Genomic DNA, 18,360 nt, shown 5'->3' with positions numbered 1-18,360 from the left:
ATTTGGCCATTTTTGAGCCTCAACAATTCAAATATAGATTTCTTATGCAATTCAAATTTCAGGGTTAAATGTAAAACTAATGTCAAGCATGATAATCGTTACTTTAAAGATAAAGGAAATTTGGTGGTCATGGTGATGAAATTTGAATACAATTGCAAAATAATAACACATTGAATGGTACACAAGGTGGATGTTATGTCCACCAATATCTCCTTGAATTCTTTCTAAGAAAGATGGAGATGCATAAACAATTTTTGATGGTGATGGTCTGATAATTAATTTTCCATGAGAACAGACACTACATGAATACTCATTTGTTGAAAGATTTTTCTTGATTCTTTAAGGGGTGTCCATGAGAGTTTTTAATGATTTGACACATCATTGCTAGTCCTAGATGTCCAAGACGATTATGCCAAAGCATAAATATCTTTAGGTTAGAGCACTGGTGCAATGCAACATTTGCTTTAATTGTTCTCATTGTAGTATAATAAAACCCAGAAGAGAAAATATGCAATTTCTCTAATACAAGCTTTTGGCTTGAAATTATTGAAGTAATATAAAGATATTCTTCACTGCTTTCATTATCGGTTTCAATATGATAACCATTACTACGTATATCTTTAAAGCTAAGTAAATTTCTTCTAGATTTAAAAGAATACAAAGCATCATCAAAACAAAATTTTGTGCACTTAGGCAACATGAAATTTACTCATCTAGAGCCTTCAGATATGTTTGATGAACTAGATATGGTATCGACCTTAACTTTGATTAATGTTAATTTTTGAAAATATTCCTTATCTTTAAGGATTGTGTGCGTTGTTGTATTGTCTACTAGACAAAAATCTTCTCTAGTTATCTTGAATTTAAATCCATTAGTAAGATCCACGTCTCTTTCAAATATGCAAAAATATACATTAAATTTTAATCTTTGAAAGAAAATAAATACATAATGAAGCAAATTTAAATCTATTATAGATGATAATTAGAATACAAATTAGAATAATAGTATAGCACAATTAACATGTAGAGATACACAAAGATCATAAGGAGAATGGAAAGAAAAAAAGAAAAAGAAAATCATATCGTTGATAGCAATTATATATCTCTGTCTTTTCTTTGGTTTCTAGCATATTTTATAATGGATGCGTGCGCACGTATATATAGAGGGAAGGGGAAGGGGGAAGGGGCTTAGCAGCTGAAAGCTAATCATTTGTGAGACAAAATCCTTTAAATCTAAAGCAAAGGATTCTTTAGGATACTGCTTTTAGATTTTTGTCTCCTTAATGCAGTGAGTGGATAGCTGACAAGCCATCTGCATGAACAATGAATAGGTTTCTAGGTGTGTTAGAATAATTCTTGATATTTTTTAAATATAGGGTCTTCTTCGACTAATTAATTAATGAGATCATATGTTAAATGTAAATTGAACTTTATTAATTTAAACACAAACATAATTTACATAGGATAATGTGATGATATAATGAGAGTAAATATTTAATTTGTGTGATCATTTGATCATCAATAAGATTCTCAACCGTGCAATTTATATTCTCAAAGAAGACAAAAGCTTCAAGATGAGTTACATTTACTCCATTTCTTTCAAATGAAGTTCCATTCACTCCAGGGAATGGTGTGGAGTTAGTCAAGCATGACTGGTGATTTCTCAATAGAAACTCATAAATGTTTACTTAACAAATTAAATTAGTTCAGAATACTTCTTGAACTTAAATTCTCGATATTGACATTGCAGGAGCATATTCGAGGCATGATATGTGTGTTTTTATCTCATACTTTTAATTGTGAGTTGATTTAAATTCCAAATTATACTCACGTGCACTTTTGGATTATTGCAACTTCAAGTGCAATGTCAAATTGTTGCAACTTTATGTGCGCTTTCAATGCTTGTAACTTCATGTACACATCATATTGTGTTTTTGAAATGATCAAGTTCTTCTCAAACTTGTATTTCTTCGACAAATTTAAGGGACCTTTTTCATGGAGATAATGACAAATAAAAGTTATTGCTTTTTAAGAAATCTTGTTGGGGGTGTTTGGTTGCCATTCATAATAGTATCTCTAAGATTTATTACATCAACAGGGATCTCATCAAGGATCCTTGATACATAATTATTTTATTAATTTGTGTCCAAAATTTATAAACATGTATCATCTATAAACTTAATATGCTTAAGATAAGAATGAACGTAATAGAATTGCATAATTTATCATTGACAAAATTGCCATAACAAGAAACCCATAATATTTTAATTTATTAAATAAGTAGAAAATCTGTAAGCATGGGTTAGTCTGATAATAAATAAGTTATATGTTAAAATTAACAATTCTTAGGAGAAACTTAAGTTGTAATCTCATACAAATAACCTTCAATTTTCCAAGGTAGAATGAGGACAACTTCCTCTTTAGAATTTAGCTAAAGTTTTGTGCTGATAACCTATTGTAAAATAAAGAGAATATAAAGACAAGAAAATGAAATATGAAGATGAAATTATATTTGAATTGCTGCTTTTATTATTGACCAGTTTTGCAGCATGCACGTGCAAGGCACCTGCTAACCAGTAGAAAGATTACAATTAAAGTTAAAAAAAAAAATTTATTTATAATTATTTAATTATTGAATTGCTTAGAAATTATACTATTAAATGCTTCAAAATATTCATAGCTATTATCAAATCTATGGATCAGCAGTAGATTATAAAGTAGGAAATGCGACTTTCTCAAAAAAAAAAAAAAAAAGAGAGAGTAGGAAACAGGAAACCTCTAGGACGAAAATACTAAAACGGGGTCCACTTCTATTTAGCAGCAACACACTAATTTCAACATGACTACATATAACTTTACCAAAAAAAGAAACATGACTGCATATAACAAATTATAACAAACCAGAAAGACTTTTCTCAAAAAAAAAAAAAAAAAAGCAAGAAAGAAAGTAATAATCCACATGTAAGATGAACCCATGTGCAGAAGCTACATTTAAATGAGATAAATATACTTTCATCAAATAAAAAAATAATAATAAAATGAATGAGCTAAACTAAAACAAAATCTCCATCTTTCTATCTCTCCAACCTTCTTTTTCTTACTCTCTCTTGTAATGGAAGCAATTGGCTCATGGGTCATGCCAGACTTTTTTTTTTTTTTTTCTTTTTTTCTCTCTCACTATTTCTCTCCCTTACCGTGTTGCTTCACTTTGTGTTTATCAGTAAAGTAGTTGGCTGTTAAACACTTCAAATAAAGAGATAAGGGAAGAAAGGTAGAGCCAATATGATGAAACTTCCTCCGCTTTTTAACTCTTTTGATTTAAAGTTTTTAAGGAGAGAAACATAAATATATTGTACACAACAAACAAACATAAAAAAGAATCTCCGATTCTACGTTTTAATCTTTACAATGTCATTTTGTCAAATACAAACTACTCAACTGTCCTTTTTATTTCATTTATTTATAGAGTATAGATATTAATACATTGTTATCTTTCACTTTACTATCTATATTTCTCGATTTCACATTGTAAATTACGTAGAGATTATGTGACCCCGTACGAGCACATCCTTTACCGACAAAAGGAAAAAAGAAAAAGAAAAAGAAAAGAAAAAATAAGTGTCAGAATTTTTGGACCCTACACGTGACATTCCTACCTACCCACTCATTCTCAATCACACAATCCCACAGATCTCTCCCTTGGCCGGTGGTCTAAGGCAAAAGCTATTTCCTCTCTCTTTCTTCTTTCATGTTCACATACACGAACAAACTCACACCCCTCTCCCAAAACGTATGACCAAGATGGAAAAATACCTATTTTTTAAAAATAATTTAGCAAAATGTCTTTATTTTAAAATTATTTAACAAAATACTCATGTTATTAAAACTGATTTTTACACGGTCCCACATATCTCTCTCTTGGCCGGTGATCTAAGCTATTTCTTCTCTTTTTCTTCTTTCATTTTCACATGCACGAACAAACTCACACCCTTCTCCCAAACGTATGACCAAGATGGGAAAATACCTATTTTTAAAAAATAATTTAGCAAAATATTTTTATTTTAAAATTATTTAGCAAAATATTTATGTTTTTAAAACTCAATATTACTAATATTAAGTTTTATTGAAAAAAACACAATTTTACACAAAACTCAATTTTGTCAAAATAGATTACGACAACTGAGATATTTTACTGAGAAGAGTTACATATTTCTAAATTATTTTCTAAAAGGGAGCATTTTTCCCACTTTGGCACCGAACGTATATATGTCTCTCAGTGAAATCTCTCTTCTCTCTCTTGGTCTCTTGCCTATTTGCCACTAGATATCTGGTTATCAACTTAGGCTGAGTTTGGATAGGGATTATTGCGTTTACATTTCACGTTTTTTTTTTTTTTTTTTTTTTTGCAGCTTTTCAGATTTTAAGGGACAACGGCTACTGTTCATATACTGTGCATAAACAGTAGCCGCAAATTATGACTTTTCAGCTATTTTTCTGTGTGAACAGTGCATTTGTGTACTGTTTACGGACCCATAAATATCACTTTTTAGTAACTTTTTATTAAAAATAGTCTCACGATACTATTCATATATTTAAAAATTATTTTACTACATTATTTTTAATTTTCAGTTATATCCAAACTACCCTTGCTCTCCTCCATGATTTGTGCTAGTGACGAGGCTAGAAATTTTTTCGAGGAGGCCAAGCTAATGGAGTTCTTAAATAAACGAATTTCATGACTATAAAAATACTTTATTTCACAAATTAATTTTTATATCAATGCATTAGTATATCCAAAAGGCTCAAAACAAACCACCACGGGTCAGAACATATCAACTTTAAATACAATTTTCATAGCATTATTTTTCATTCTTTCTCTCCCTTCTTTTCCCCTCTGTTTCCTTTGCTGATGTTCTTCTTCTTCTTCTTCTTCTTCTTTGTTTGCACAGTAGCTTGGTAAACTCAGCAAGCTAGCCTCCCTTGAGATCTGTTAGTTTTTTTTTCCATCATTTCACGAAACCGACGCTGCAAATCTCTTCTTTGGCCTCCGATTTGCAAAACCCAAGAGTTCGTTCTCCATCTTCGAAGACACGCCCCTCCACGCGCCGTCCCAGATTTCCCGTTTGCTGGTGGGTTCACGAAACCAACGCCACGGATCTCCGGCGTCCATCCACGCGTGGCCTGAAGTTTTGCCGTCGAAGACCGCCGTTGACTGCGTTGCTCCGATTCCGAAGAACCCATGCTTTCTTCCTGCACTTTCATCTCAAAAAAGGTTTGCTTCTGCTTCTATCTTTTGAAAACACAAATTGCTAATTTCCTAACCGTTGGATCATTGTTTTTACACGTCACTCGTCTATTTTAAAATGGGAGGGAACGGGAGGTTTTGAAACTTTTCCCCTTATATATATTAGCTATGCGATTTTTTCAGAGTTTAATTTTTTTTTTGAGATTTAGAAAAGATTTGGGTTATTTTTATTTTGTTTTAATGGAGTTTTTGGGTTGTTTGCTGAATGAAATTTAAGATTTGAGAACCGTAACATGTCTATATTTTTTTTGCCAAAATCCTAGGGTGGCAGTAAGTAAGTCGTTCTTAACTTTTGTGATTTTTTTTTTGTTACTTATTAATACTCTTTAGTCTTAAAGGGAGTTTTTGAAAAGCCATGCCAATCTCAATGACCCACATTCTAATCTCTTTGGGTTTATATCCTATCTCATTAGGATTGCTTTTTGATGTTGTGGGTTTTCTTTTGGGGTTGTTTTATTGTGTTAATTTTTAATTTAATGAGGTGAAATGGAAGTATTATTTGGCAATAATGTGAGATGGGTTTCTTTCATAAATAATATGAGTCTCTGCTATAGGATAGTCTAGTTAGGCTCTAGGCCTTGATTTCATCTTAAAGATCTTTTCAATTTATTAAGACAGGATGACGGTAAACTTTGCAACGGACCTTGTTATTGATAAACTTGATCACTGTGTTTCTAGGTTTTGAGATTTTTGGTGATGGAACTAGAGATTGGATTGGATGATTTTGTGGTGCCCGAATGAGGTTACATTGGTTGGCCTTTTGAGGTAAGTGGCTTCTTTAAGCTCATTGAATTTTATCGTGTTCATTAACATCATAATTTAATATTTGTTTGAAGATTTCTAGATATTAGGATATTAACACTAAAGGTTGTGAACAGATTAGTTTATTATTTTAATTTTTTTTTATAGAAATCAAATGTTGTAGTTGAATATTCCATGATCTACTAAACAAATAAAAGTCATTTTAATTATGGTTATTTTATGTTCCAACTTACTACTTAAAACAACATAACAATTCAAATAATTTCTTGCCTTATCCTATATAAAAATTAATTTTTCTTTCCATCAATTTTTATTATGTTTTCATTCCATTATTTATTTCTTTTTTAATTTAAGATACTTCATTTTTTCTCTATCTTACAAATCTTTTGTACCAAAAATTAGTCCCAAAAACTTCAGGTTAATAATTCATTGCAAGAAAATAGTGTTACTCACCAGCAGGTAGGCAGGATCAGTAAACATACAATACCAATTTCAATTTTGGTATGTTCCCACTTTCCAACTACCCCTGCTATGCAATATTCCATCGCTTGTAAGAGCATTCACAATAAGACTTTTAAAAGCTAAAAAGCCAAATTTTAGCACTCTATTCCACAAAAAACACTCTACAACAAAGATGCTATTTCTATAAATTTTGGCATATGAGCTGCAATAGACTGTCATAGATGTAGTCTACTGTAGCTCAAATCTTTTAACAAGAAATATTATTATATTCCTTAGATAAGTGGCGTTGCTTTTAGTGTTTGTAGATGTAGTTTTTATTATTATTTTATTTTAATTTATTTATTATTTTAATAAGTTGTTTGTATTATTTTAAATAAAGTGGTAAAAAAATAGAGTTTTTGGTGTAGGGTGTATTGTAAAATAAGGTGTTAAAATTGATAAAGTGACTTTTTGAGATGCTAAATGCTAAATTTTTTGAAAGCTTTGATGAGAATTTTCTAAGATCATTTACAACCGCTCGAGAAAAATTTTCTGTTTATTTTATGATAAGAACATGCTTTTTTTTTTTTTTTTTTACATACTTTTTAAAGCACTCCACATCAAATTATCTACCTTACATTTTATTAAAATATAAATTTTTTTGATTGTTTATCTTTCATTATATACAACAACTATCATTCACTTCTTTATTCATCATTGGGATACATAAAAAAAAGAATAAAAAACTAAATGCAAAATAAATAGTGTTAGTATAAATTTACATGGTTACAGAAGTAAATTTGTAAATTTATATAATTATATATTGACTGATGTGAATCATTTTAAAGCAAAATTGTGTAAATTTTACGAATTTTTCTATTATACATCCACTGATAGAGTCCTCTAACCATAACAGATAACGACACGTTTACCTGACCTTTATCTGGTAGCACTACTGTACTAATATTTATCCTTGTCACAATTAGCATTAGTATCATTTAGCCAAGAAGCTTATTTATCATAGATTCACAATTCAAGAGAGGGGCGAGAGATTAGGGAGTGCCAAGATCTGGCTTTCATAAATTTTGAAGAGAGAGAGAGAGAGAGAGAGAGAGAGAGAGGCCTCACACAACACATTGCAAAGAGAGAGTGAGAGAGGGGGTTGAGGAGAAATATTCTGAATTGAGAAGGGAGATCTATGAACATGTCAATTTGACTTGTGTGTGGGTGAATAGGTGACACCAAAGGAGTGGTGTATATATGGAGCATCATCCGAGGAGATTAGTGTCAGTGGAGGGGAGCTGTGGACAAAAAGAATGAGAGTTGGAGCCTTTGGCAAAGCAAGAAAAATTGGGTAAAAAAATGGTGGAGGGGGAGGGGCGGTTTGTGAAATAAAAAAATAAATGCAAAAATGAATAGCACTAATGTAATTTACATAGTTATTGTAATAAGTATGTATTTTTACACAACTTTGTATGGTCTGATGTGGATTAATTTTGGGCTTGCATGATTGGCTAAAATATGGTATTTTTATTATTATTAAACAAGCACTAATGCAAGTGCTCTTTATGATGAAATCAATGTAAAATTGTAGGAGAGGGGGCCAAAACTTTTGGAAAAGGGAGCCAAATATAAAATTGTAGAGAATATATTTACTTAATTTTATTATTTTTTGTTAGATATATATTAGTCCATTAACATAGGCCCAAACTTAATTTTATTTTGTGTGCAAACCAAGTCTCCTAATTGTATTAGAAATTTATTAGTGCAGGGTTTAATCTATTATATATTTCTATTTTATGGTTCATTATAACACAAGTTTTGTTTTACACTCTTAAATAATAAAAATGTAGCTCTTAAGGGTTTCTTCTATAAACGTAGGCCGCAAGGCTGAAATACATAACCCTTATGTTTTTGTGTTTCTATTTTATGCTTCATTCTTCCGCATCTCTTCAAGCATATTCAACATGGAATATATCATAACTAATATTTAACAATTCTTAAGGCTAGGTTGGCAACTTTTGCTTATGTAATAAAATTTTGGATAGAGATTTGTTACTATCACTAAAACAATTAACATAAGTACATATCTTAAAAATCTAAATTGATAGATTGCAGGCTCTTTTATGTTCTTAACATCAATGTCAAATTCGGTTCCAATCGGATGTTATTTAGGGGGTGTTTGGATTTCTAGTTTCCATAATTTATAACTCTGTTTTCATAACTCATAACTCAAAAATGGTGTGACCCATGACTCAAAAGCTTGTTTGGATTTTCATAACTCTATTTCCAGTGTTTGTTTTCATCACTCAATTCTCTGATTTTTGAGTTATGAGTTATGGAAACTAAAAACACATTTTAGGTGTTTTCAGTTTCCAAAATTCAGTTTTTAATGGCATTTTGGTAATTAAACACACATGGAAGGACCCACAAATCAGGGTCAGCCGCAACTTTTGACCTTTTATTTTTTTTCCTTCTACACTTTTCTTTCTTCTCCACTGTTCTTCCGTTGTTTTTTTTTTCTTCCTTTTCGCTCTTGTCAATTCGTTCTTCCTTCCTTTTTTTTTTTTTTGTTCTTCATCATAGTTCGTTCTTCCTTCCTTTCTTCCTTCTGTTGGCTGGGGTTTTTTTTTTTTTTTCCCGCTTTTCTTTCTTCTTTCTCTGTTCTTCAGTTTGTTCAGTCTTTCTTTCTTTTTTTTTTCCTTCCTTTTCACCTTCAAGCCCAGAACCTACGGCATCAACAAAAACCCAATGAAGAAAGTCACAAATCCACAAAGCGTCAGAGCCAACAAAATCCCCAACATCAAAGACGCGAACCTCGTCGACGTTATCTGCGCAACCACCACCTCCGTCGAAGACTGTCTCGTCGTCGACGCCATGTTACAATCAACCACCAAGACAACCACAAATCACAACCTTAACCCACATACAAACATAGTAACCGATCTACCAACCCACATATCAACCACCGATTTGCCATCGCAGCACCCATAGCATCAACCCAGATGCAACCCAAAAGGGCCAAAACACAATCTGATCTCTAATCTACCACCGCAAATCAAGCATCGAACCAATCTCAACGCAATTTGATCTCCAATCCACGAGCCGTTGGCGCCGATGGTGGTTTGGTGTTGAATTTTTTTTTTCCTGTGAGTTTGGTGGCTGTGGTGGGAGAGAGAAAGAAACGATGGGCAAGAGGTAGAGAGAAGAGATGATAGTCAGGAGAAAAAGAAAAAAAAAAAAAGAGAGAAAAGAAAATGACATTGGGTCAGGCAGTGGGTCCCACAAATAGTAAAAAAAAATTGAGTGATGTAAAGTGAAAACAAAAACCAAACGAGTAGTATTAGAACATTGAGGTATTTTAAGTGATGAGTGATGAGTAATAAGTGATGAGTGACGAAAATTGAGTGAGGAGTGATGAGTGATGAAAAAAAAAACCAAACAGCCCCTTACTATCCAGTTCATAAACTTGTTTTTTATGCATAATTTTAGATAACAAAACTTTAAATTTAAACAATTGTTACAACAACATTTAAAAATTGTCCTAGATATCAAAGAGATGCCCAAAAAAGAAAAAGAAAAATCAGCCATACTATTTATTAAGAATACAAATTTCCTGTCTAACTTTTTATATTATTTTATACTCTACGGATCATGCTAGTCCAAAAGAGAGACGTCCTTATTAATGACTGAAGTGCATCATTAGGCGGATAAAAGAAAACTAAAGTAGATACGCACTGCTTGTATCCTTTCTTCAGCTATTTTACACACTGCATGCTTGAAATAAAAAATCCACATCAAATCATTTTTACTCATAATTTTTACTTCAGTTATAATTGAGTGTACTTTTTTTCCCCCTAAATTGATGTTCCAAGATTTACCAGGAGAGATTCAATGGCTTCCTCAAGAACCTCATCATCATCATCATCTTCGCCATCTTCCTCATTTACACCTCAATGGACGTATGATGTATTCATTAGTTTTAGAGGCCGGGACACCCGCAATGGTTTTACTGACCATTTATATACTGCTTTGAAACATAAAGGCATCTTCACTTTTAGAGACGATGAAAAAATTGAGAGAGGAAAATTAATTTCACCAGAGATATCAAAAGCAATAGAAGAATCGAGGTTTGCAATTGTTGTTCTCTCAAAAAATTATGCATCTTCTACTTGGTGCCTAAATGAACTTGCAAAAATCATTAAATGTAGAAAAGAGACGGGAATAACAATTCTACCTGTTTTTTATTATGTGGATCCATCTGAGGTACGAAAACAAACAGGAACTTTTGCACAAGCTTTTGTTAAATACGAAAAAGATTTAAAGGAGCTCACAAAGAAGGTACAAACATGGAAAGTTGCTTTAAGAGAAGTGGCCAATCTCTCGGGGTGGCATTTGCAAGATAGGTAATTTAATTTGATATACTATCTTTTTAAAATGTTTCAAAAAATTCTTCCTATATATGGCATGAACTATAGCGGGAACAATAGAACAGAATTTTGATTGAATATATATAACCAAAATATGATTTGATGGTTTCCTCTTTTGACTACCAAAAAAGTTATAAATAAATATTTAAAAGTAAAATTACAAAATTTGAAGTATAGAATATGGTGAGTTTAAATTTGTCAAAAGAAAAAAATATAGAATTTTTTTAGAGAGTTGATACAGAAAAATCTTAAATGTTGAACAGTGAGAAGAAAAAAAAAAGTTATGTCCATAACATTTTCACAATATCGTACAATAAATCATAAGTAGTTTGATGTTATTGGTCATAATTTAAATCTATCACTAAAATGATTTTTTTGTCTTACCAGTAACAACCCGTAAAAACTTAGCACTTAAAATTTTTTTGTAAAAGTATTGTAATAATGTTATGAACATAACATTTCTAAAAAAAAAAAAAAAGGTGATTAACATATGGATATCTTTTAAAATTATATTGTCCTTAGCCCATACATATAAATTATAAAGTAGTGAAGGAGTTAATGATAATTAAATAAATGAATTGAGAAAAATAAAATTTTATTGAAAAAAGAGCTTCAAATTAATTTGTTTACTAGCTTGGAACTCCCTGTATAGGTAAAGACATATTTAAGGATAAACTTAGATGCGTTTTAAATATCTCTACCTAATTTTAATAATACTATTGATGTTCATTCTAGAACTTTTGTTAATTCTTGAAAAAATCTTGTATGGACCACATTTTTGCTAGAGTATGTAAGTATTCATTATTATTTTCTCTATTATAGTCTAAAAGAATTGCTGAATTGTTTATACACTTAATTATTATGTCATAACGTAATTTTTGTTATTGTCATGTAAGTAATTTATTCAAAGATTTATATATTTTTTATCTCTAAAAAAAAGATTTATATATTTTTAAAAAATTATTAAAATTGGGTTATTACAAAGATATATTGAAAAGGAATATCAAATTTTTTGAATATATTAAAAATTTTCATTGAATTTCATACTTGAATTAATAATAGTTTATAATATAGATAAGATAGTTTTTTTTTTAATTTAATTTTTTTAATTAAAAAAAACTTGGAATAGTTAAAATAAATTAGAAGGTATAATTTTCAGTGTGCTTCGAAGTGGTTTTTACTCATCAAAAAAAGAAAAGAAGAAGTGGTTTTGATTAGGCTTGATGTAGTTCTAAACAGACTAGAGTAGTTTTAATTTTAGGAAAATTGCACGTAAATAGAGCATATGAAATCTAATTAAAATGACATTTTACTCAAGTTTAGAACGATATTAGAATCTAATTTGAATTATTATTGAACTTCCACTATAATATATTGTATACATAACTACATATATAGCGAGGATGGCCATAATGATAGTTGTAATACATTGGCAAATGGCAAAATATATATATTGAAAATATATAGATTTTACATTAAATTAAGGTGTCATGTTGTTAAGGAATGGAACGCTAAGAGCACTCGCATTAGCAATGTATAATAGCATAATGATTAAATTTAGTACATCTATCCCCAAAAATCACTCACATCAATAAGCTAAAATTGTGTAAATTTACATTGTTGCTACAGTAATAGTGCAATTACTGTTTACATGTAAATCTATTTTTTAATAATTTCTTTATTCATGTAGCGAGATAGTTATTAATATATATATATGTGTGTGTGTGTGTGTGTATTAATAAATTGTAGTGTAAAGTAAATAATTTGATATAAATGTTTTTGAGAGGTGATTATGTAAAATAGATAAAATAGGTTTTTATGCTAAAATAGATAGAAACTTTTGCATGAACTGATGCAAAGTATGTAAAACCTAGGAACTTTCAAACACAATAATATGTGGAAATTAAGAAGTGGGCCAATGAACAATCCATAATTGTATTGTTAAAATTAACTAAAATGCAACACTTAGAGCATTTCCCATTAAGGATGCTAAAAGGGGTATATGCTAAATTTTACCATCAAAACACCAAAAAAACCACTCCATCAAAAATATCAAATGGCAAAAGTTTTGGCATACTGCTACAGTGAGCTTGTATCAATACAAGCTCACTGTAGCTTGGATTGCAAAAAAAAAGTGGTTTTTTATTCTCATGTCTCTTTCTTTCTCTCTCTCCAGGTCTATTTTTCTTTTTCTTTTTCTGTTTCTCTCTGCCTCTTTCTCTGTGCTCTTCTTCTCCCTCTATGCTTTTCGTCTCCGACGGTCTACCTCGCCGAAGCCACTGCAAGCCTCACACTCTTCAAGATCACCTTGGCCCGCCCCGCAAGATCGCTTCACCGGCTCTTCAAGATCGCCTCGCCGGAGCCATCGCAAGCCTTGAGTCGTGGGTATGAGTGGGTGGGTTTTGTAAAATCGAATCTGGGTTGTGGGTGGGTTTCGGTAGCCTTGAGTTGTTTTATGGTCGAGGGTATAAGTTGATTGGGGCGGCTTTGGCTTATGGGTGTGGGTTGATTGATTTGGTGGTTGGTTGTTGTGGGTTCAGGCCGCGTGGTGGGTGGGATTTTTTTATATTTTTTTATATTTTTTTTAATGTTGTTGAGTGCCGTGGTTAGAGGTGAAAAGCTCAGGGCATGGAGGTGGGAGAAACTTCTAGACCGGGTTGAGAAAGATGGAGATACAGTGGGAGAGAGAGGCAGAGGGAGAGTGAGAAATAATAATAAAAATGAAAAAAATATTAAAAGAAAGAATATTTAAATGAAATTGTAAAAAAAATAGAATGTTTGATGTTTGAGATATTGTAAAATGAGATGTTAAAATTGTAAAAGTAGTGTTTTGAGGTAGTAAATGTTAAATTTTTTAGAATGTTTGATGGGAATGCTCTTAGAGCATCCCCATCCCAAAATCTTATCCTATCCTATTTTACCATCCCAAAAAGCTACTTTATCAATTATACCATACCATTTTACAACACACCTAACATCCCAACTTTTATTTTCCTATTCTACTCATTAAAATAATATATCTACACAATAAAATATATTTTTTTCTTTTTTGTTTTTTCCCAATTTTTTCCTCCACACGCATATGTATCTTCCTGACTCATTCATTCTTTTACTTTTCACCTTCTTCTCCTTTATCTTCCATCTTCATTTTTGTTTTTTCTTTCTTTGTGTTTTCCCATTTGTTTCGTCTAACCCAAACCAATAAAGCTTCTCTCTGGTTCTCACTCACTCTCAGTTCCTCATCAACAACTTGTCATCGCTAGTATTAGTGGGTCTCACAAGCTCACAAGCTCCCTCAACCTCTAGCATTGCACCTCCACTTCCCAGTCACCACCACTGCACCTCCACCATGACCACCACGCCACCACTGCCACTGCCACTGCACACCAAAATCCCACTGGAACAAAAACCCATATTAAAAAAAAAAACCTAGATCAACCTCGATCAAAACCAAAACAGTTGTTAAGCAAAATCTCGACCAAACCCACATCGCACCGCCGCCGCTAGATCAACACCACCACTGTTGCCACTAGAACAATGTTTCCTCCATCGCACCACAAGATAGAAAACCCAGCCCATCTTCACTGAGCTTGAGCAACCCATCATCGGCAAGAATCACAGCCCATCATCGGCGAGCTTGAGCAACCCAAGCTAGACCCATGCTAGAATATGCCCACTGTGACAGAGATGTGATGAGAGAGAGAGAGGCTGTTGTGCAAGATCGAAGAGAGGAGTTGAAAAACACATAAAATAAAGAGAGAAAAAGTTAGATTGAATAAAAAACTATTATTTAGTTTTACAATTGTGCTATAGTGCAATTTTACATTTAGACAATTGCAAATTTTTTTTGTAATAGTTAGGTTTTGCAAGATCGGCTGTTGGGGAGTTTTAGGGCTTAAATGCTAAATACTACCAACATATTATATATGCCATTCCCACTGTGAATGATCTTATGAGGGTAGTTCTTTAAATTTTAGCTTTAAGCATTCAATTACATATATGGGTCCCAATTTCAGTTTTTACCAACTAAACTGAATTCCATATACCTACTAAATTATAATTTTGGATCCTGTCATAGCCGATTTAGAATCGCAGCTTATACTTGTTCTCTTTCTCTCTCCATTACAGGTCTGAGGCAGAATGTGTCCAAAACATTGTGAACGTGATATTAAATAAAATGGAAACATTCTTATGGAGGTCATGTGGAGATATTATACCATCTAAGAAGGCTCTGTTAAGAAGGAAAATAGTGGAAAACCCCAGATCTAAGCCCTGCTGCAATACCAGTACTGAGGATGTTGTGCACACTTGGTGGTATTGTCCACAACTACAAGGTAGGGAGGTTTGGGAAAAGAGTAATATGCGAGATTCTCTTCTGGGGCGTCATTTTGCAGATGAACCAGACCTGGTGTGGACTGGGCTTGAACAGAATCAAGATGAGGCTGAGTTTTTTGCTCGTCTACTGTGGCTCGTTTGGCTGAGGAGAAATAAAAAAAAGGTTGGTGCCGAAGTGGGGTCAATTGAAGTAGAGTTAGTGTGGTTAAAGGACATGATATGGTTAATGGATATGTGGTTAAAGGCTCTGTTCAGGCGGAAAAAAGTGGGAAACCTCGGCTGTGAGCCCTGCAAATGCAAAACCACTAGTATTGAGGACGCTGTGCATGCTTTGTGGTCTTGTCCACAACCACAAGGCAGGGAAGTTTGGCAAAAGAGTATTATGCTAGATTCTCTTTTGGGACGTCATTTTGGAGATGAACAAGAACTGGTGTGGATTGGACTCGAAAAGAATCAAGATGAGGCAGAGTTTTTTGCTCATCTACTGTGGCTGGTTTGGCTGAGTAGAAATAAGACAAGGGTGGGTTCGGAAGTGGGGTCAATTAAAGCAGAGTTAGTGTGGTTAAAGGATGAAAAACAGGGGCAACCTCAACCACCAGTAGCGAGATGGACACCTCCAGAAACTAATGTCTTTAAAGTAAATTTTGAAGGAGTTGTATTTCCAGAATCTCAGAAGATATGCGTTGGTATTGTTATTCGAGACAGTGAAGGACGAATCACGGCGGCTTTGAGTGAGAAATTGAGAGGTCCTCGAAAACAAATACCGGGGGTTGTGGAGGCTATTGCAGCAAGAAGAGCCATAATTTTTGCCAGAGAACATGGCCTGCGTCAGGTGGTATTAGAAGGAGATTGTCAGATGCTAATGCAGGCTCTTCAGACGGGGAATTCTAATTCAGTGTCAATAGGGCATCTAGTTGCTGATGTGAGGCTCCATACAGTAAGTTTCAAGAGGTGTAATTTCACGTTTGTAAATGAAAGTTGTAATCGGGTGGCACATGCATTAGCTCAATATGCATGGAATGTTAAATCATTCCAAGTATGGATGGAGGATCTTCCTCCACCTGCTATACCACTAGCCCTAAAAGACGCACTAGTCCCTCTAATTGAGTGCTGAAGATTTGCACTCCAGATGATGTTTACATTATAGGAGTTGGGGGATGTGTAGAATGGGTAAGACAATTTTCGCTAGAGTTCTTTAGAATATCATGATAGGATTCACCTTATGCATGACCTCAAACTTTTCCTAACAGCTTAAGGAAAAAATCTTATATGTGCCCGGCACATAAGCCATCCCTCTCATTGATAGGTGGGTCCCACAAGTGTGGGGCCCACCTGTCAGTGAGAGAGATGTCTCATGCGCTGGGTGCATGAGATACTTTCTCCTGCTTAAGATTTCTTTATTAGTGTGGAGCCCACCTGTCAGTGAGAGAGATGTCTCATGCGTTGGGCGCATGAGATACTTTCTCCTACTTAAGATTTCTTTATTAGAGTTAGTACACTTCAAAATATTTTTCATCAAGTTTCCAACCAAATGAAATGAGCTTGTTAAACTGTTGGAATGACTTGAATTGTCAAAAGTTGGTAACTTGATATTCAACCAAGCCCAAGATTGGCAATCCAACAAATAGCATGCGTGAAGAAATATCACAAGCTTGCATTAAATGTTGTAGATTTATTGCATGGATTCTTGGCTGAAGTTGTCGACTTCCTTAGCAGTAGAAGTCTTGCCATTATTTTCACTAGCTTAAGACTCGGCTATGCACGGGGTACCATTCTATTCGAAGAAACCATCTCTATCTAGATGCTATGATTTGAAAATTTTTCCCAATACACTAACATATTCCATGAAGTTTCAATTCCTATGAAAATCAAATGGCATTAAGGTTTATTAGTGTTAGACTCCTATAACATTAACACAATAACATCCATCTCTCATAAATGAATAATACCAAAAACTGGAACACATATATAGCGCACATTAAAACACACACATACATAGGAGGAAAAAAAAAATGCTCATTTATTCAAAAATTGGATTTCAAAACCTCGAAGGTGTAAAATTTCCCAAAAGAAACATCACAAATTAATGCATAAACTCATGTTTATATAACTTTTTGAATCATCCAAATGCACAATATTAGTGTTAGGACATATGAGATTTATGTTAGGAACAAATTTTATCATGTATTGGCTAATCCTTTGACAAAACACACTTTACTTGTAATTTGGTAGATTTAGGATGTGTTTAATACTTCAAGGAACAAGGTTTCAAGATCAAGTGTTAAAGACATGCGAATTTGTCCAAGAAACAAATGAAGAAGTGCTGGTTTTTAAATCTCGATAGTTAGTATCTATCAAGGTTTAAAAAACTGTTTTAGCCTAATGCTCGACAGCTGCTCGATAGATAGGGTATCTATTGAGATTTATGAAAAATAGATTTTCAGTTCTGATTTTCATCCAATGTGTGAATAGATGTTTGAACTTTCTTTTCTCACAACCTTAAACATATATAAAGATTATTTTTAAGGGTCGTCACAAGTTGCACAATTGCACGAGTGTGAAGCAAAGAGTCGTTCATACAAATTGCGACCGGAAACTTAATTTGCCTTAGTTCTTCTTTCTCTTGAAGAAGTTACCACTTTTGTACACTGCTAGGTTTTATGACCAAGCAGCTTCATGATCTTGATCGTGTTGATGAAATGAAGAACTTTGCAGCCAACATCTTTCTCAAGTTGGTGATTAAGTCGAATACTGGGATCCGCGCATTTATTGGTTAGTTATGTACTGGGAGCCGTGCATTAAAGGAGAGATTGTTACTACGGAACAAGTCCAATTGTGTATTGTGGTAAGGGTTCAACTGTAGATTGGTATAAGGTACTGAGATTCCTTTACTTGTAATTACTTGTTGTGATAATAGTAGATTCTCGGGAGTGGTGACCTTAAAATCAACCGGTGGAGTTTTTGCCTTGGAGGTTTTCTTTATTCATAAACAAATCACCGTGTCTACTTTATTTTCCGCTGCATTTTATTTTAGTTGGTAATTTGTTTGTGCTGCCACGTATATTGTATGTTAATATGATTAATTAA

The 18,360-nt window shown here is 33.0% G+C and overlaps 1 protein-coding gene across 1 annotated transcript; it reads left to right on the top strand.

Moving 5' to 3' along the window:
- Positions 1-4,880: 4,880 nt before the first annotated feature.
- Positions 4,881-17,161, top strand: LOC142633645 (uncharacterized). The gene is made up of 4 exons (XM_075807885.1): positions 4,881-5,272; positions 5,984-6,070; positions 10,393-10,914; positions 15,067-17,161. Exons 2-4 carry the CDS (start codon positions 6,024-6,026, stop codon positions 16,385-16,387), a joined length of 1,890 nt encoding a protein of 629 aa, XP_075664000.1. The 5' UTR covers positions 4,881-5,272; positions 5,984-6,023; the 3' UTR covers positions 16,388-17,161.
- The last annotated feature ends 1,199 nt before the right edge of the window (positions 17,162-18,360 follow it).

This window comes from Castanea sativa, chromosome 5 (genome assembly GCF_040712315.1).
Source record: "Castanea sativa cultivar Marrone di Chiusa Pesio chromosome 5, ASM4071231v1".
NCBI classification, from domain to species: domain Eukaryota; kingdom Viridiplantae; phylum Streptophyta; class Magnoliopsida; order Fagales; family Fagaceae; genus Castanea; species Castanea sativa.
Note: the sequence above shows the minus strand (reverse complement) of the source record. Positions and strands in the feature narration are given on the sequence as shown.

Coding starts and splice junctions, on each gene's coding strand:
- LOC142633645 (XM_075807885.1), top strand. CDS start 6,024: ATGATTTTGTGGTGCCCGAATGAGGTTACATTGGTTGGCCTTTTGAG. Junction 6,071..10,392: donor ACATTGGTTGGCCTTTTGAG/GTAAGTGGCTTC, acceptor AAGATTTACCAG/GAGAGATTCAATGGCTTCCT. Junction 10,915..15,066: donor GGGTGGCATTTGCAAGATAG/GTAATTTAATTT, acceptor TCTCCATTACAG/GTCTGAGGCAGAATGTGTCC.